Source organism: Melanostigma gelatinosum (genome assembly GCF_949748355.1).
Source record: "Melanostigma gelatinosum genome assembly, chromosome: 9".
In the NCBI taxonomy this organism is placed as follows: domain Eukaryota; kingdom Metazoa; phylum Chordata; class Actinopteri; order Perciformes; family Zoarcidae; genus Melanostigma; species Melanostigma gelatinosum.
The window spans coordinates 9,653,529-9,673,797 of NC_136642.1; the positions used below are offsets into that span (position 1 = coordinate 9,653,529).

General features: G+C 40.8%; 2 protein-coding genes across 5 annotated transcripts; both read right to left on the bottom strand.

The window, feature by feature from the left end:
- Nucleotides 1-3,600: 3,600 nt before the first annotated feature.
- Nucleotides 3,601-7,989, bottom strand: LOC306782505 (uncharacterized protein). Its single transcript, XM_079275907.1, has 9 exons — nucleotides 7,854-7,989; nucleotides 6,800-6,841; nucleotides 6,306-6,464; nucleotides 6,032-6,184; nucleotides 5,046-5,270; nucleotides 4,882-4,953; nucleotides 4,607-4,758; nucleotides 4,406-4,473; nucleotides 3,601-4,191 (listed from the first exon to the last, which is right to left on the bottom strand). The coding sequence occupies exons 2-9, from the start codon at nucleotides 6,825-6,827 to the stop codon at nucleotides 4,107-4,109; spliced, it is 942 nt and encodes a 313-aa protein (XP_079132033.1). The 5' UTR covers nucleotides 6,828-6,841; nucleotides 7,854-7,989; the 3' UTR covers nucleotides 3,601-4,106.
- Nucleotides 7,990-8,275: 286 nt separating this feature from the next.
- Nucleotides 8,276-19,907, bottom strand: usp5 (ubiquitin specific peptidase 5 (isopeptidase T)). Of its 4 annotated transcripts, none has more exons than XM_079275890.1 (20): nucleotides 19,648-19,907; nucleotides 18,922-19,050; nucleotides 18,687-18,753; nucleotides 18,456-18,583; nucleotides 17,917-18,062; nucleotides 17,448-17,632; nucleotides 16,555-16,649; nucleotides 15,399-15,592; nucleotides 15,075-15,146; nucleotides 14,166-14,253; nucleotides 13,884-14,009; nucleotides 13,650-13,803; nucleotides 13,272-13,434; nucleotides 13,094-13,182; nucleotides 11,387-11,572; nucleotides 10,927-11,070; nucleotides 10,694-10,830; nucleotides 10,132-10,282; nucleotides 9,930-10,014; nucleotides 8,276-9,189 (listed from the first exon to the last, which is right to left on the bottom strand). In XM_079275890.1, the coding sequence occupies exons 1-20, from the start codon at nucleotides 19,753-19,755 to the stop codon at nucleotides 9,096-9,098; spliced, it is 2,541 nt and encodes an 846-aa protein (XP_079132016.1). In that variant the 5' UTR covers nucleotides 19,756-19,907; the 3' UTR covers nucleotides 8,276-9,095. The 4 variants fall into 4 exon arrangements, with proteins under 4 accessions (XP_079132016.1, XP_079132018.1, XP_079132017.1 ...); XM_079275892.1 differs by having other exon boundaries at nucleotides 11,444-11,572; nucleotides 19,648-19,906; XM_079275891.1 differs by having other exon boundaries at nucleotides 11,444-11,572; nucleotides 18,916-19,050; nucleotides 19,648-19,906.
- Between the last annotated feature and the right edge of the window lie 362 nt (nucleotides 19,908-20,269).

A 20,269-nucleotide genomic window follows, 5' to 3' on the forward strand; every position in this document is an offset into this window, starting at 1 on the left:
CAAAATAGTCACAAACAACATGTCCTCCGTATGGACAGCACAGAATAGGATGTGGGCCGCCTTGGGTGACTTCTTCTAAACTGAGGGGTGTGTAGTTTTAGTGGTCGTGAATACAGAATGGACGAACACAGAAGAGGTTAGCAGATCTCTCTTGTGGCCTTTAATGCTGTCAAACAGTTAGCATTAATGCACCTGGGTAAAAAGTGAGAAGCGTATTAGCTTTAATTATATTCTGGTTCATTCAATTCAAAATACTTCCTTTGTCCCTAAAAAGGGAAATTCGAGGCGAGCAGGTTTACAAATACAAAGACTCAAACAATCAGTCGACACACGTAAAAACAAAACCAAAACACAAAATATGTCAAGGTGAGGAAAAAGGTTGAAACGCAAAGGGTTAATGGGCAATCCGTCGCTGGCCAACACTACAAAGGAACATCACATAAAAATGTACGAAATGTGAAAGTGCATTTATCAATTCACACACAAGGGAAACTGACCATCTCTGTGCCGAGCCTGTTCACGTCGTACAGCTGCTGGCTAATAGAAGTCAAATGTGTTTTTCTGAAATCATGTTAGATTCGATTTTTGAATGTCCTGAATAATGTTTAGGTTGATATTATCTTTAACATTCTCTGTGTTCATGGTCCTAAAATAAGAAACAAATCATGTGATTCATATGTTGATGAAATACAGACTGCCGTCTTTGGGATTTCATGCTTCAAAATACCTCCGGGACTGAAATACAGTATCAGTGTTTGTAAAATATATTTCAAAACATATATTAGTTTTATTTCAGATTACTTGACGAACAGGACATGACAGAATTTTGAAAATTGTTACGGTAAGCCTTCACCAAACATGGACTCTAAATACGTTTTAAGGCTTTATTTTTTCTTCAGTGTTCAGATTGGATAAAACTTTTGTTTTCAGGTACAGTTATTAAAAACACCTGCACCAAGCTCCCACTGTTTACAATCTGATCCTTGTGCCTCCTGTTAAGTGAGTCACATTACATATATATATATATATATATATATATATATATATATATATATATATATATATATATATATATATATATATATATATATATATATATATATATATATATATATATATATATATATATATATATAGCAGGTGTCGTGGAAGATTTCTATGTTAATCGGGAGAAGAAAGTTTTTGTTCACAAATCACCAATAAAGCCTTAACAAGATTCAAGTTTGTCTTTGTCTGTTTATTCTCTTGCAAGAGGGGAGAAAACACAACAGCTACGTAATCAGAAGACTGTGTGAATGCTTCGACGAAGTATCAGACACCGCATCACTTTATACATACAGCGGTCCACTCCTCAGATTAATGATACACAGGGAAGTACAGGTCTTTTGACACAGGCTGTCTTGATCTGCTCATTATTTAGTTTCTGTCAGGTGCGTTCAACTGGGAACCAGTTACGGTTTCAAGGTAAAATGAGACTTTCACCTGCAAGTTCCACATTACTGCGTAGTTTTAACCACACGTATGTTTCGGGTTCACAACGGACACATAGTCGTGAATATATTTTACCATGACGCAGGTATGCTACATTAAGCACGTGGACTGCGACAAGCACATCAACGTCAACAGTTTAACCGCATTTCATAAGGAATTATTGAAGGCACATTGAAAGCTATTTGTTCAATCAGATCACTCCTCTGAAGATATACATCATGTAAATAAAGTGTAATTCTTCCTATTAGAAAGACTTAGTGTGTCAGCAACAGCTTCTGAAATACAGTGAATTATTTCAAATGTCTTTTTTAATGAAAAAGCTTTCAAAGTTTTAAAGCTGCAAAATCAATGTTCATGGTTGCCAGTTTGAAGGCCTCAAAGTTGCACTCCGTAGCAACAGCTGACACCAACAGGAACACCATGTAGATTAAACATTTACTATCCAATTGTTTAATACTTTTAATATGTCCAATGATTTCTTCCATAAGCATTCGTTTGTGTAACACGTGCGTACAGCAAGATTGCAAAATCAAGAAAATGTTGCCACCGTTATTGCATAAGTTCTGAACTTTACACTTCAAGAAACGGAATAACAAAGAATTCTATTTTAGGCGTTTCTGAGTTGAGATTTTGAAATCCTTCCTCAGGAGCATCACAACACAAAGAGGATCATCAAGGTGCAGCAAACACATCGAGGCTGACACATTAAAACAATTATTCAAGGCTGGTGATAAAACAAGCAAATCATTCAGCCTTGTTTTCCTCGATCCAAGTCATCCGTGTTTCTATTCGATGATTATCACGAGACATTCAGCCAGAGTACTGGAGATATTCTGGCTCAGTGTTTTGCTGTAATTATGCGAGATCATTTGTGTCAGTTTGAGGCAAATTACGAACAAGACGGAGGAAACCAAACCAAGGCCAAGACAACTCAAAGCAATCAGTATGTTGTGGATGAGAGCAGGTTTGAGTGCCACAGCTTTGCCCCTCAGTGCCCTTTGCTTCTGTCAACGCGAGTGCATCTCAGGCAGCGTTCGCCAGTATTTGTACATAGAAACAATTTCTTCCCTTATGGACAAACATGTTGCAATGCTGAATTATGCATCTGTTTCGAGTAACAACATCCCTTAAATCAGCTTTCAAAACAAGTAGAACACTGAGTGTACATATGCAGTATGTTTAGAAGTACTCACATGTGATGTTCTCAGTGCAGCGATGAGTTGAGCTCTGACATTTGGTAGACTGTACGCACTGCAGGTGGCTTTCACTCACACACACACACCTACACACACACACACACACACACACACACACACTCACACACAGGAAGTCAGACACCACGATGATCCCATCCTTTCTGTTTAGGATTACAAAAATGAGGGTTTACATAGTCTCTCTCTCTCTCACACACACACACACACACACACACACACACACACACACACACACACACACACACACAATGTAAGCAATGTAGACGTTTTGGAAAGAATATTTATGTTGCAAAATACCAGAATTTCTTAACTCATATAAGGCATCATATATTTAGTATGTGTTTATGTACGTATGTATTAATGTATGTACTGTATGTATGTATGTTGGTATGTATGTATGTATGTCGTTGGTGGTCTTGTGTTAGTGTGTGTAACAGGTGTTTACTGTGTGTTTTGTTATGTTCAGCGCTGCACTGGTGTCAACACCTGCATTGTTTCTGCACCAGTTGTGGGGAATTCGGAGCTTCTGAACCAATGCAGGCAAAGCATATCCAAGAGCATAAAATTGTCAAGATATTGTTTGATATTATGTTGAACAAGATAAAAGTTATAATCTTTAGCATTTATATTTTTTTAAAGCCCTTTTGGGCTCATGGTTGGCTTTTTTTCTTGAAATAGCCATTAAATATACACATCCTGTCAATGATTACTGCTTTAAAAGGTAGTTTGTAATGTTATGGCGGCCTTCCCTGCACTGTTTTGAATTTACCTAAACGCACTCACAGGAAACAATGCGCATTGTGATTTCATCTTACAGAAAGAAGCCTCCCCGTCCCTTATATGTGTATGTGGATAAAAAAATATTTTTCCAAATTTGCTTTTGGGTATCCTTAGTTTATTGTCTGAGGGAAAAAAACATACAACTTCAATACAGTACTCTAATCTTTCATTTACAAGCCACTGAAGAAAAAACAAAGTACACATAAACATCTAGCAAATACACAGAAACACAAGTCAGAAAGTATTTTGAAATCTGCTAAATTTATTTTTTCAACGGAGAGCACATTAGAAGTTGACAATTCTGTATTCAAAGATATTCTTCACATGTTAACATGAGGCATACATTAAACAAATAAGCACAGACAGTTGCAGTACTCCCAGTGGAGGAGCCTATTTTGCATTCAGTTCACTGGTTATATTTGGTGAAAAAGCTGAAAGTGCCCACATCATTACATTTGATTTTTATTTCCATCTCGAGCATTCAAAAGGCAATTTACATTCATGACGCGTTCACACTGGGGTTCTCTTTCATTCGCTCTCTCTTTATCTTTATCTATTCCTCACTCTCCCTTCCTCTCTTTCTTCATGTCTGTCTTCCCTTTCTTCGATCTGTCTTTCATGTCACGGCATTAGCAGGGGTTGCAGAGGGGGAGCTGATGGCTTCTCTCTCCGGCGTCCTTGCTGCGGTTTTGCTGCAGCTGCTGGGCTGCGATAAAGAGCGGAAAGAAGAGAAGTTTTCACACTAATTACGATACTATAATGAAGCACTTGGTAAAAGGCACAGTGAGAATGAAGGTCAAACAGTCATTAATATAAAGTGAATAGAGTCTTTTAGAAAGCATCTGTAAAGTGAATCGATATAACCGGAGAGGGGATAAAGTCATTTCTCTACTAGATAGACGCCTGTTAAGAACATTTACCAGTCACACTGGCAGTACTTCTTTGGCTTCAGCGGCTGTCGTCCATTCTTCATGGTTTGAAATTTTCTCTGTAGCCGAAAAAAGAAAAAATCTAATTATAATTTGTTTTGTTTGCCTCAGTAACACATCCTCCTTCGTCCCACCTAATTCCAATCTACAAAGCAGCATGTGAAGATTCCCCGGACGATTTTCATTACTGACCTTCTTTCTTCTGATCCTCTTGCACAGGACAATGACAAAGACCATTAGGAGAACCACAACCAGGCAGCCTACTCCAACTGCAACCCACACCCACCAGCTGAGCCCCAGCAGCAGAGCAACAGATGGAGTGAGTGACGCCTGGTGGGTGACGCCTGGTTGACCCATGAAAACAGACCATTCAATGATAATGAGTCAATGACACGTCAAGTGAACAGTCACTTTTGTTAACGTGTGCTCAGAGAGGGTTTACCCAAACGAACACGAGCGGTACTCACAGTCGGGGCAGGTTGGCTTCAGGACGTCATTGGAGCTTTGGGGAGATGATGGTGTAGCTGCTTCAGCAGGTTCTGAAGGTAAAAACACAGCACATCTTGCTTGTGGCCACATTGGTAGATTTTGTCGTGTTTAAAAAAGACTTCGGTAAAAGCCAGTGTCCTACCTTGAACTTTGATGGTTAGGCTCCGCTTGTACGTCTCCCCGTGATGGGAGAACACACACTCCCAGGTCCCTGCATCAGAGCGGGTTGCAGATTTGAATGACCCCGAGTGTGGACTTCCATCTGGTCCCTTCCACTGCACTGAAGGGTCTTGGTCCAGACCTTTTACCCGACAGTGGAGCGTGGCCTCACTGCCCAGCTGGAGCTCATTGGAGGGTGTGGCCCAGACTGACAGAGAGAGGGACAACAGACGGGGGAGAGGATACGGTGAGAACCACAAAGAGAGAGTCACATTGTCTGCACAAATAGCTGTTTTAATAGGTTTGAAGAAATAACCCTTTCAACAGGAGGTCTATCTTACAAACTGGGGTTTGTTTTAAAGATGTAGAAGTTTACCAGGCAGGGAGGGTCTAGTAAAAAACGTTCTCAAGTTGTATTATGGGTAATGTGGGACCCAGTGTTTTTAGACCTTGAGCCATTTTAGGGACTAGAATCAGGATATTTCAGACTTTGCTGCTTCGATTTTGACCAAACTTTTTCTTAAATATGTCTGTTTTAAATCCCCCAATGTTTATAAAGATGCAATCGTAAATTGCTGGAATACCCCTTAAAGGCATTTAAAATATATTAAAAGTTGTTATGTGTGTGTGTTGACATAATCGTTTGAATGAAATGCCCACATTTCTTTTTAAATCAATTCTTCAAAAGTTACGATATTCGTTTTGTGAAATGTCTGGAAATAATTCTGATTAATAAACAGTTGTTTGAAAACTTTATTTAATTTGACTTCTCTTTGTTTACTTACTTCAAAGACTGTTTTCAAATAATTATGTATTTTGAAATATTTCATCAATCTAACAACTGTGAGTATAAATGGAGGGGATTTTTATTTTACACAATAAAATGAGAATCAAAAAAGAAGATGTATTTAACATGACCTTCCTTTTTTTCATTGTGACAATTAGATTTTTTTTTTGGCTTCTGCTCACCTGAGACCACAAGAAGTATGTGTTCGCGACGGCTCCCATCTGCAGTGCAAATGAACTTTCCGGCATCTTCTTCCTTCACTGCAAAGATCTCTAGCTTTGTATCCTGCTTCACTTTTGACCTTCCGACAATATCAGCTGTCCTTGAAGCTTGTCCTAAAGCAGAACATACATTTCGTGTAATTAACAACAGTGACGTTCTTAACGCAATATATTTTGCGACAGGTCATTTCAATTGTTTGTTTTTTCAAACGAGTTGTCTCAAGTCTGTCTGTACCTCTGAGAGGGTAGCCGTTCTTAGGAGTACTATACATCAGGTCATCTCCACGATGCCACACCAGGCGGTCATTGAAGGCGTTGACCCCACACTCCAAGGTAACCTTCTGCCCGGGATTTGTGAGGATCACTTTGCCTGCAGCAGAAAGTGCACCAAGCACTGAAGAGAGAAGATCAGATTCATGAAGCACATTTCACTATTATGATATGTATTCACAGGACAATACCACAAACTCTGCGTATTTAGACAAGAACAAACTGATGTTATTGTATGACATATGTTATTACTTTGCATTGGAGATTCGTAGAGTGAATATGGAGTTAAAGGGCAATTTATCAGGTAAAATCAGGGAGTAAAACACAGATGCAGTTATTTCCCCAGGAAGATGAATAAAGGGACATATTTGGATATCCGGTATGTTACCGGCCACTCATTAACCCTTTATTTTTGAAGAACTAATTACAATGATTTTTAGTAGAAGTATTTTAACTCACCAAACCCAAACCACACGATTGTCTTCATTTTGAAAGTTGGATCTAAGTGGCAAAAGTAACACAAATGTGCATTTCAGTCAAGACAAAAGTATTGAAGGAAAAACACATATAATGCAGTGGTTCATGGTGTGAAATAGACACAACACACAGCTTCTGTTTGAGACAAGCACTTCACCAAAGAACATGTGATCCCTCACCACGAGCTAGCTCTCTACTTCCTTCCTCTTGTTTCAAAAATGCAAAACTTCGTAGACTTGCATAAAAAAAAAGAAAAACGAATGTCACTTGGAAAATTCCAGCATGTGTTTTCGGCTCTTTTGCATTTAATTAACACGCTCAATAATGCATGAAAAGATGCTTCGCTGTAGACCAAATCTGGTCTGATGGTACATCAGAAATAAGAACTTTGTCAGAAAATAAATGTCCAGTTTTCTTACTAATAAGGCAAACAAATAATAGTAAATGAATAATAATTCTCATAACATTTCTGACCCAAATCCCTCATGAATTTGAAAGGTTTAAGAATTAATTTCAGCAAGCTTAAATACTGATTTTAAAGTCACAAATCATGTCTTTATATTGTAGTTATTTTGAATAGCAAAACGATTACAACCTGCCCAGATAAATAGTATATATCATTTTAATAACTACATCTGAAAAATCGAAAACATCGTTTGACATATTAATATATTTCGCCTCACTGGTCGAATAATCGTCAAAATTGAGATAAGAATCATTCACCTCAATATAATCAGATCAACCTCAATATCGACTTAAGGCTTTTACACATGGGTACGCACATTTCTCTTCTTCACGATTCATCTAAACTCCTACACTTCAGTTTCTAAACAAATCGTGCTTTGATTATGAACATAAGAGGACACACATTAGCAACTTATAAAGTGTTAAATAAACAGATTTTACTAACGTGGTTCATCCGTTATGTTAAGTTTGGACGATATTACGGTAGAAAAGTTCAAAATGGTCCCGTTAAATCCAACAATTGCAGTTTACAATATAAAACTCGATTTCATGATCTAGTTTGAGATCTTACCTTAATTTTGAAGCAGTGCCGTTATTATTCAAGGCCAAAATCTTTCCTCATCCTCTCTGTGCTTCACTTCATCGAAAACAAAAGAGCAAGGATGCAAAAACTGCAGAAGGCGGAAGACCTCTCAGAAGAAACATGCACTTTGGAGATGTAGGCCTATGCCAGCCCTCGCTCTTTGTGGGTTCTGCTCTTTCTCACTAACTAGGCTAGGGATTCTCTACGTAGCAGTTTTACATAAAGCTGAGAAGTTATTTTCAGTGGCTTAAAATCCCTTGTTTACAAATAACCTAAACAACACAGGCATTCACCATTTAAATTCAGTTCTGATCATGATTTCCAAATGACATGGAAAAAACAAATAGAAGTGAAATAATCTGAATGTAACTGTAACTCCATGAAGACGAGTCAAAAAGAAACAGGCAGAGTGACAGAAAGACAATTCTTTATTTGTCACAGCAGAAGTAACAAAGGATTTGTTTGCAAAATAAAACAAAAATCACCCAGATATCACCCTCACCAAACTTTAAAGAAACAACTGGTTGATTGGTGTTTTGACTTGTTTTTTTATTTTTATTTCCTTTTTGCAACACACATTTGAGCCGTTAGTCATTGGTTTGATTCACTGACATTTCCTCTCATCGTGGATGTTTAACAGTTGTTTTTTTTTCACTTCCTCACTGAAACGGACAGAGGAGAAGTTGGAGAAGCGCCTGGTTAATATGGTGACACCAAACTGTAACGTCCAATAAAAGAGGGGGCTGGAAGCAACACATTTTGATGGGGTGGGGCAGTGACTACTGCGGGCAGTGGAGATCAATAGTCAGGACATGGATCACGGTGATAGTTAGGCAAGGAGTGAATGGATTGCGGGGGGGGGGGGGGGAGCTTTGTGAATTATCTGGATACAGTTCCGGAGTAAAACCTGGAACACGTGTTTTAACCAATTTTGCTCAGCATAGTAGTCCAGGTACATAACTGAATATGCTTCTCTGAACATGCCCACAGATTGTAATCGTGGATAAAAGGGAAAAGCTCCCTCCCAGACACCTCATCTGTACATCTGCACCAATGTATTTAACTGTGTATATATGCAATCTGAGAGATTTATTTACACTTAAGTCAGTTGTGAAGCATGCCGGGGCATTTGTAAGAGCTCGGTGGGGTGTGACTATAAATGCTGTCTTGTGTGTTTGTGTTAGCGCCCACATTTCTCCTGCTTCACCCTGGGTCTAACACTCCCGTGTCTCATTCAGCCACCCTCCGGTAGAAGTAGAGGTACCCCAGGTCTTTGGGAGGCTTCTCTGAAGCGCAGACCTTCTGATCGTTGAAGATGACCCACCTTATGAAACAGAGAGATCACTCCGTTCACAAAGAGCTACTTGATGACAGACAGGTAATTGATTTGATCATATATACACAGAATAGAGTGGCTTTTTAAATCTTATTAGAGAATAAAATATCCACCACTTGGGTAAAGTGACATCATTTTAGAACATATAAAAAGGTCCTTTTTGAGCAAGCTCAGGTCATGTATTTTAAATGACTGTTTTCTCCTTCAGTGGATATAAACTATTCAAACCTCACTTCTAGGACAGGGTTCCTGTGTTCAGGTTCAGACCTGGAGTCTGGTGCCCCCTGTTGAGGCACTGCAGAATTAGCTACTTCATTACTTTTCATCAGTGTTTCTCAAATGGGGGTACTAGTACCCCCAGGAGTACTTTGGAGTGCTGGTATGTGAGAGTTCAATCAAATGTTAATTGTGAAAATAACATTCATGCTTAATTCCTAAAAGAATTAAACTATCATGAGTTCAATAAAAAATAGAAGTTTAGGTTCGATGAACCACATTTCGTATTCAATATTCCTATTTTTTTATTCATAAATTAACTTCTGATTTGAGAACAAACCGCATGTTTTGTGACCGTAACAGATTGTTTTTCCGTTTCTTTCAGAACATGGGATGTTCATGAAATAAATTCTCTCAATGATATTTTTGATGATGACATATTGGTGCTTTGAAACAGCAAAAATATCCCTTAAAGCTAGAAACCAATGTGCAAAAAAAAAAAAAACACTTACTGCTGATCCTTCTTGATGTGACAGACGTAGTGGCCGCACATGGTGCTCGTCCCCATGTGACTGATGAACGCAAACAGCTCATACTCTGAATAAAGGAGAGGAATCATGTTAAATTATAATTAGACCATATATGTGACACACAATATAAAATATGAAATCAAATGTCGTCATGTTTCTCAACATCCTGGTCCTTGAGACTCACTTCCTGGTCCGTCTTTGACGCGAGGCCCAGGCGGAGGGTCTCTGCCACCCTCGCTGTCTGCGGCTGAGCGACCGCCTTCAGACACGTCCATGGACTCCAGGTCGTCCAGGTGGGAGAAGATCCAGTCCACGGCTCGGTCCAGGACATTACTCTGTGGACCAGACACCAGTTACAGGAGACATAGTCAGGGAAAGTCAATAAATGGACCATTTGGTCAAATAATCAAGTGTTTTCTCTGGTAATGTAGCCAATGATCAGTCAACAGCAGAACAAAGTGTTGCTTATCTCCATCATCTGGAGTGGAGGTTTGAGGGTCCCCCGAAAATGAAGATCTTGAACACATCCATGGATTCCAGGTCATCAAATTATGATGACTAAACTTTAATCTTTGGTATTCATGCCAACAACTGGTAAGTTCCCACAAATGAGGAAATGTGGAAACATGACTGTCTGAATAAAAAGGGGGCAGCTGTGCCTGCATTCACACTGCTCTACTTTTAGACTAGTGGCACATGAAATCAGTCAAATCCTCATCTCGAGCTGAAGGGAGAGTGATTCTAACCGTGGCTCGGAGTGCTTTGGTTGCCTGGTCTCGGCTGAAGCCCATGGACACGATGGTGGCCAGGTGCTCCTCGGAGAGGCTCTCAGTGGGTGTGGTCCCGGAGCTGCAGCCTGGCAACACCAGGGGGGCCGCAAAGTCTGCAGCCAATCAGAAGGAGGAGAACATTAGTGAGAGGAGCGATCAGAGTGATTGATGACTTGCGTTCCAGGTAAAACTCCCACAGCTCTGCACACCTGGGTCATCCATATGGCCCATGATCCAGTTCATGGCAGCATCGATTCCAGTGTTCCCAGTGTAGTACACCGCTTTCCTGCAGGCCTCCAGTGGGAATCCCATTTCACATAACTGGGACACAGTGGAGTCATCCAGGACCGGAGCTGAATGTGTTGAGGGGAAAAGGTTAATTTACTTAGATGTACTGTATGCATTTCACATTGTTATCTCCTCTGTCATGAAATTTACACACACAAAAATATGTTAATGTCCTCCAATCAGAGGTGAGGGGATGACGCTGTGTGACCTTTAGTTGAAATGAAACTCAAACCACTTCACGTGATACAAGAGTTAAAATAAAGAATAAGGCAACAGAAGGATGCAAGAAAAAAGAAAAAGTCAGAAAAAAAGAAAAAGGGGAAACAAGGGCGGACCAATAGGAGTGAGGAGGAGAAGAGCAGAAACGACAGACAGACTAACACAGCAGTGGGGAGTAGAGAGAGTCGTCCTCCTCGTTGCCATGGAAACCCAGGATACCTTTAACCTCCACATCTGGGGTCATGAGTGAGGGCGGGGCCACCTCTGGTAGAAGCTCCTCCCCCGGCTGCTGGCCAGTAGCGCGTAGGGCGCTCAGGTCCAGAGTGTCTGGAACGTCAATGCTCACGTCTGCAGGGGAAAAATCATCGGTTACCCATCATGCACTTTGGTCTGAATATTTGTTTTCCACACTTTTTCATTTTAGAAACGATATTGGTGAATGGCAGCTGCTAAAATGTCAAATAAATGCCAATATGTGCCATGTTGCTATATCCATCCGCAGGTAAAGAACAGCTGAGCAGCTGCCCTTCCACTTGTGAGCTATTTTGTAAAGATTTAATTCATAGCTCTTTTGCATGTGGCTGCAGGTTAATGCCAAACTTCAGTTAATTTTCTTAAGTTATTGTTTTTTTTGGTATCGTCTTTGCCAGAAAGCTCCGTCATAGAAAGCTGAACGTTTTGTTCCTTTCTTTGTTCCTCCTGATTTTTTGTGTAGACAGGCTGAGAATTTTAACTTTTCTTTTTGTTTCGTTTACCATACTTTCCGTACTATAGAGCTTCTATGAACATCATAACATGTTGCTAGCTTCTAAGCTAATTTTAACATTACGGCCAATGGGGAAATGCTAACCGCGATTAGCATTAGCGAATATATAATATATCTTTGTACATCTTTTCATGCAGACATACTTGCAACGAGTCTGCATTTGGGTCCTTGAACACACCACATCATGAACCGGGGCAAATCCGCCCTTGACCTTGCGTTGTCGTCCTCATTGCGCTGTCCCCTTAATCTCATAGTATCCCAGCCTTTCAGAACCCATTGGTGCTGATGGATTCTTTCACACTGTTCCGCGCTGTTAGGATCCACTGGCAGACTTGAGAAAAAGCTGATCTTCTCTGCTCATAGCTCTGAATAGCATTTACGGCTAACTGGCTTGGCCAGTTGCTGCTAGCACAACAGCTATTCAGAGCTATGAGCAACAACAGTTATTGCCTCATTGCTTTTCGTTTGGTAGCCGTGAGAGACCTTAGTCTGTAATGCAAGTTATCGCAAGTTATAGCGGCTTATCGTCCGAAAAGTACGGTATTTAGTTATTGTGGATTTAGTTCTACTAATGGATGATTGGTTTGTTATTTGGGCCAGCTAAAATCCAGCTTCTATACCTGTCAATAAAAGTCATATCTACTCATATTCTTCACGTCGTCTTACGTTACTTCCTTCTCTCGAACACATGCAAAAGCAACAACCTGTAGACAAACAATTGGACTCTTTTTAATTTCCCCCAGAGTTGTTCTCTACTCCACCAAACTACATCAATGCACTTCAAACTAAATGGAGCAAAAGCCATCAATGGACTCCAAAATCTCTGCAATTTCACTTTAACTGCACAGGAAATTAACATATTTGCCGGTCAATCAGGAACAAGCACTTTGCATGTGGCTACGGCATACGACAACTGTATAAATGGCAGTGAGCCTGTACAACATGAATGTGTATAAGGAGTATTAATACAATACTCAGTCCTTCAGACTGTACTTTGAGTTAATGCGTCTCAGTGAGCAGATTTACAACTCTGTTCGGATTAGGAATAGACACTTGTGTGTAGAGAAAGAACAACACAGTCATTTAATAATATCTTTGCTCACCCAGTTTTTTGGGCACCCAGTCAAGGCCAAAGGTGAACTTCTTAATCTGGATCACCAGGTGGTCGGGGAAAGAGGCAAAGCGGGTAGTTCTGACAGAAGAGACAAAAGCTGGCATTAATAAATACATCTTGAGATTTGCTTCATCACTCTGAGTATGTGCGACTGTCTCTCTTCATACTTGGTAGCAGTCGTCTTGGACTGCACAGCCGAGCTCCAGAAGTCTGTGAGGATCTCTGGTTCACTGAGGGCCGCCATGCAAGCTGTGAAGGGGATTTGAGCTCGCACTGTGGGGGCTGAGGAGTCCCCCTCCTCACGCCGGCGCTCTGCCTCCTGAAGCTCTTCTGTTAGAGAAATACGTTCGTTTTTTGAGAAACACAACTAATGCTACTACCACTCACCCTTCTTTTAAGTGGCTACGTCTCCGGTCTGATCTCGAGCACACAGCTGATCGGTACGTGGTTTGTTTACATGAGGTTACGTAATGCTTGCGGTTTCTTTCAGAAAGAAGAATTAAACAATAATAGTGTCAGTATGAGTTGGACATTGTATCCTTCACCTGTGTTGGTAGCCTGGTCCATCAGCACAGGCAGCTGGACAATGTAATCCACCCTCTGCGTGTACTTGGCCTTCTGCGACTGCTGACACACAATCCTCTCCTCCACCAGGAACCTGAAGGCTTCAGATGGGTTGGACCCAGAGCGACAGTTCCTCTGTGGGTGAAAAGAAATAATAACATAAAGAGGAAAAGCTGGGGACCAAAAAGAGATGCAGAATTTCAGTGTCACTTTACCTCGACCATGTTTATGAAGTGCATTAAAAACTCCTCAGCATCCTGTTGTCGATTCGTAGAGAACTCGGGGTGGCCCCGCCCAACAAGTGCTTTGAACATTCGTGGTGCTATTCCGATTTGGTCTCCCTGCAAACAAAGCATTGGACCGTCAGATTTGTCAACAGTGAGCGCTAATATTAGGTAGCGCAGATTTGAACTTGTTTCTAACTCCCACATGTGCGTTGGATAACTGTTAAAACTAAGACTTGTAAATCCACTGTGACCGACTGTTTTTTTCCCTACCCTGGGTTCAGATGCACCAGTTTCATCTCCGGGGTCTGGCGCTGGTTTGGAATACTCTCCCGACAACAGACCGTAACCGAGCTTGGCTCTGTGATGGATAAACAAAGATGACATCACCGCACATCCAACTATATACCAGAGACGCACACAGGAGGGGGATTTGGATAAAGGCCTAGATGTATTTTCGACTTTCAAAAAAAAAAAACCCTTGGGGGAATGTCTAATCAGGGAGACGATTCCCATCTCTGGTGGGAATAACAAAGTTTCTGTACACCAACAAAAGTAGACATTGTTTGAATTAGGTCACACACGCATGAAATCGGGCAGATTTCAATTTCACGGGAAAACATATTATATATAAAATATATTGTGATTTTCATCTCATATCTGATGGTTGTGCAGTTTAAAAAAAATGAGTGACAGCCAAAATGTGTTGAGTTACAGAATAGGACGTACAAATGACCGATTCCAGGCTAAGGTTTCTCTTTTTGTTTTCACAACGAGTCACTCTATCGATTTAGATTCATACACAGTAGAAGCAAAGACTATTTTCTTGCAATGGCATAGAGTTACAATGACAAGAGATCAACTGTCAATATAGGTCTGTCTAAACCACGCTGATATCTATTGAAAAAATAACCCAAATCTAACACGGAATTTACATTTAAATTCTGCCTGAAAAGGAATCTGTAATCAGCTTTGAGGCCGACAGCTCTTACATTATGTTTGTGTGTATTTATGTGGTTTCTTTCATCTACTATTAGCGACTATGATGGCCACATTTTCAAGACAAAATGAGAAAGAGGGAAGAGCGAGTGTTTGAATGCAAGTGTGTAGAAAGTCTGCTGTAGCAGAAGAGGTATGCAAAGTAAAGCACTTAGAAGTTAGACGTGAGAAGAGGACACTCACACTTGGGTTTTAAAGTCCTGGGTGGGGTCACTTGGGGCTTCATCAATAATCTTGTCGATGTTGGACACATATCTGGAAGGCATTAAGAGAAGAATATGAAACCAGTTCTTTACATTCAGTATCTTACGGTTAATGATGAACACTTTAAAAAGTGTCTTTCAACTCTACTGCTGTATTAGCTAACTTGATGGCAATATTTTGATCGCAGGCTGTCATAAGATTCAACATTGTCTTTTTTCACATCACAGGAAGTGACATCGTCAACATAACAACAGGGAAGACCAGACCGGCGGAAAGGCGCTACGAGTAGAAGAAGGTACTGACTTGTTCTGGAAATCTGGAACGGTGAAGAGCACTTGCATGACAGAGTTGAGGTAGCAACTGTTGCCCAGATTCTTCATCCCGGTCAAACCGGCGCCAAACAGGGGCCGCAGGGAGGTCCCCGACTCCTGGATCACCTCCCACTCCCCCACACGCTGGTTCACGGCGATCTCCAGCTCCGTCATCGTCCGTTCGGTCTGAGAGCAGAGAGGCCAAAGTGATAAGAGAATGAAGGACGCGGGGTACAAAGCAAATGAAAGTCTATGCGGCAGCCTTCAGCGCAGGTTTTGATAATGAGAAGCAAAATGTGCCCACATGAAGGAGCAATGACAGCAAGCAAGCAAGCAGACGAGGAAGAAAGTACAACACGCATCATCCCCGCACTAAGTGCTGCACTTTGTCTTCTGCTCCATTGTCATTATGTGTGTGCAGCAATACATTAACAAGACGAGAAACAACATGACAGTGCAGAGTGAGAGGTACAGACATCTTAGGCTTTGACGGCTGTGAAGTCTGAACTCTGCATAAGAGTAAACTAAAAGAACTGATACCATTCACTGCTTTTAAATCTAAAATGAAAGAAATAGAGGCAGGTTCTGAAAAATGTCAAAGTTTTTTTAATTAACTCTGTTAAGTCACTGTCTCTTAACTTTTCATTTCTTTTAACTTGTCTTGTTCTGTGTTTTCTGTCTGCAACTATGTGTTTCTTGTGTTGCTGCCTGTCTTGGCCAGGTCTCCCTTGAAAAAGTGATTTTTAATCTCAATGGGACTCACCTGGTTAAATAAAGGTTAAATAAAACACACAAGTATCAATTAACAGTGTGCTCTTAGAAAGAAAAAAAATAAACAGTCAGAAAATTTGGCGAATTATTGAATAACATGATTGTTTTGTGGTAATTGTTTTCGTGGCATTAGAATAATATGGTTTTCTGACACTGCAGCTGAATTTAGACTCCTTATTAATACCATGTGCCCAAGTGTTCAATACCCCCGACTACAGTTGTACCACTTGAATCGTAAAGTAAAGGGTTAAACGAGAACTTACTTTGATGTTGAACATATAAAACCAGTTGGGAAAATGGGCAGATTTCATATTTGCAATCATCAATGTGAAGAAAAAGTCTGCTTCCACTAAACACAGCAGAAACACAGAGCATACCTTCTCCATGGTCATCATGTTGATGCCAAAGTGAGCCAGGTGCTCTGGTAACTTGGCATCCAGTACCATGTCATCCTCATCATAGGAATACACATCTGGACATACAAAACAGAAGCGGCAATTAAAGGCAATGAAGCAGAAAGCTTTAGACGAATGCATATAATGCATCAAGTCAAACAAGCTTTAATAATAGAAAGCCCCATAGTCCATATTATGCCAGCAATATTCTAAGTCCAACACAAATCCCATTTTGCAGTCTTAAATAATGTCAACATGATTTTAAATGTATTGTTAAGAGTTCTATTATAAAAAGTGGGAAGAAAAACAAAATCGGAAAAATATCAGAAATGTTCTTTTTAGTCTAAGCCGGCTGGAGGGAGATGTTGGTGTCTGCGTGTGATTGACAGCAGGCTGAATGGCCAGCAGGGGAACACGAGAGCAAGTAAACAAACTTGCATTGTGTCTTACAAGACATGAGCAGTCAGTGTGTTGAAAGGCCCACACCGGCATCTAAATGGACCAAAGTAACATTTGCAGGAAGTTTAGGTGGCATTAAATGTCCTGCAGCTGAGCAGATTATTTGCTATTAAGCCTGCAAACTGATACTAGCGGTGAATTTTACCTTGGTTGGTGTTAGATTGGTGACTCGTTCAACAAGCTGAGGTGCAGGACAACTTGTGTTCATGTTTGTAAGTTAGATAAGAAGGAGATTGTAGGACAAAAGCTAACATGGGTTAATGTTCGAGGTCTGTGGCTCTTATGTTGTGTAGCGGCCTGCTGTTTGCTGAATGTACAGACACAAGTTTTAGCTACTTGAACAAAAAAGCTTTTTCATTTCAGTTAGACTTTAACATTTTTTAAAACAAAAAAAAATCCTCCTGCCATCTGCTTACCTCCTCCATCAGGAGTGATGGTACCAAGTTTGACAGCAATCGGGTATCCTGTCTGCTGGAAGTGTAGAAGGGCATGGTTGTTGCCCCCGGAGCCATCAAAATACCTGCGACCACACATCACTTTGCCGTCTGTCAGGTTCATCCAAATATTCTCCTGGAGGTCACACACCTCACAACGCCAGCCACTAGGAAGTAGAAAGGAAAAGTCACACAAACTCTACAATAAAAGTGTTCTGAAATAAATATATGACCCGTGTAAATATAAAGAATTGAACAGCTATCTCTATCCTAAATGACATTATTGGAGACACAACATCATCAATGGACCAATGCAATAATGGATCAATGGATCCTAAATACAAGAGCATTAGACATGTAATATAAGAGAAGCTTCATTTATAAAGTCACTAATCTCGGAGGAACTCCATGGCAGGTCGATTCAAGGGACAGAACGGACATAGTGTCTCACCTGGGAGGGATCTTGACTCCGTTGTCAAGCTGTTTAAGGTCAGCAGCATGCCTCGACTCCTGTCTCACCTCTCCATCCCACTGTTGGACTTGTAAGGCATGAGACGCTGAGTCGGCTGCCATGATACCCGCCATTGACAGGGACACCTTGAGGGACAGCAAATGAAATGAACAGGAACACATCAGACCTGACTAACAGTTTATGATGAAACTTCTCAGTTACTTGATCACTGAAGGTAACAAAATGGATTATCCATATGCTCCCTATGTGCATGTGCCCTAATGTTATATTATTAAGGAATATGTACAGTAGAGTGTTTGAAGACTAACTTGTCAAAGATCTGTAAAGACTGCCTCTGTGCTACGTCATTGTATTAAGCGAGCAATCACACTTTTTAAAACTGTTTTCTGTATTATGACAATGTAATATTGTCAATTCTCATATTGTAGAGTAGTAAGTATCTTCCCATTGTGATAACGCAGACAGAAGCTTAACAGAATGATTACATTTCTGTTGCCAAAAGAGACACAAGATCTTACCCGCTCTCTCACAACGTCAGGCATGGTAGCAAGGTCCTCTGATGTCACTTCCTGTCTATCAGGTAAAATTACCACCTTTACATCCTCCTCATACAGCTCCTGCTCCACATCAAACCCTCCTTCAATACCTGGACAGAACAGAAACAAGATGGGAGGTAAACACAGGCCATGTCTCAAAAGAGGAAGCCTGTTTTTATCTGTGTTTGTGTAAATACTCTCTCATTGACTCACCTATAGCCAGTCTGGTGGGCTTTTTCTTTGGCGGGTGTCCAGATCCAGAGTTATTGTCATCTTCCTTCTGTGGGAATAACATAGTTTATCAGTGCGTGTAGCGATTAGTTCAGTCAACGTATTAAGAGATGGTGAAGACAGTGTCAAACATAATGTAAAAATGTGTCAATATGGAAATTGCCCACAGTATTTAGGAAAATAAAGTCATAAAGTAGATTAAAGTGTTCACCTGCACCTTGGCCTTGCGAGTCCGGGTTATGTGTAAGTAAGCCCTCTGGCCAGTCCGGGCATGGTACCGGTCCACATACTGACTCCCAAAGCCAAGGAAACTGTTCATGCACACATACAGTCCTCCTTCACTTTCCTGTAAAGAAGAAATAGGCAATATTAACCATGTTGCCCATATGACCAGGCAATGTTACAACATTTCCTTATCTCTCTCTAATGTGCCACAACACTGGGAAGTTAAAGTTGAAGGCAATGTGGATGTCTTAGATGTCACATCATCAGTTGAAATATTTTAGCATTCTGCTAACGCTTGCAATTCAGCTCAACACAGGTTTAATGTTATTGAAGTCCACGGGAAAATTCGAACTAAATATTGAGACACTATGGGCTATAACACGTTGAAAGCATACACTGTGCTGCCACATTTGTGACCATAAATCGACTAAGTTAGCATGTTAGCTAGTTTGACAGCATACCCAGTTACACTGACATAGCTAGCTAACAAGCTAGAGCAGCTAACGTTAAGTTTCCATTACAGTGCATTATTAGCTTAGCTTGACGCTAGCTTGCTAGTTATTTGAAACCGGAAAATATTGGAAGCCAGTGCGTTGAAGAAGGACACAATGACCAAACGTTCAATTAGACAAAGACAGGAAAGAGTGGAAGTGAATGAGAAATGAAACAACACTGTTTGTTGGCTGACGTTTTGATTTGTAAAGGGAAGATGGCTCACCGGCGTGGAAAATGACAAGGCGCATTCGTCTTTGTGGACACGGTCCCCGGGCTTCGGAACCCGAATTGTGGACAATACCGACATCAAAACATCACCAACCTCCGCCATGACAAGCTAGCTAATTCTGCCTTTCAGTCGGACACTTGCTGTTATATGTGTTGGACCCCCAGCCTCTTGATTCCCCAGCTCGGAAGAGTGTCTGTTGTCTAGCCCGTCTGTGTACGGCTGAATGAATCATGAGATGATGCCTTGTGTTGAGGAAAGGCCGAACGAACTCAGGGGCTGCGTCTCGTTACCGTAATGTGTAGTATAGGATTTTGTACTGCATTACATTTACATTCAGATGGCTTCTACTAAAGCCAAGTCACGACTTAAAAGTATGTATATAAATGGGGAATCGATTAATCAATAGACGAGCGATTTTACACGTTCACCAGATAATTATTCAGTTTAATTCAACCTCTTTTACCTAGAGTTACGGTAACGGTCATTGAACTCAACCAACGGCTTCCTCTCGCGGCGACATGGCCGTACTGTAGTTTGACTCGCTCGAGAAATAATCCGTTAAACACATCGTCTGACTACCTCAAAACACGTCGATTAATTACCTTTAGCTTGATTT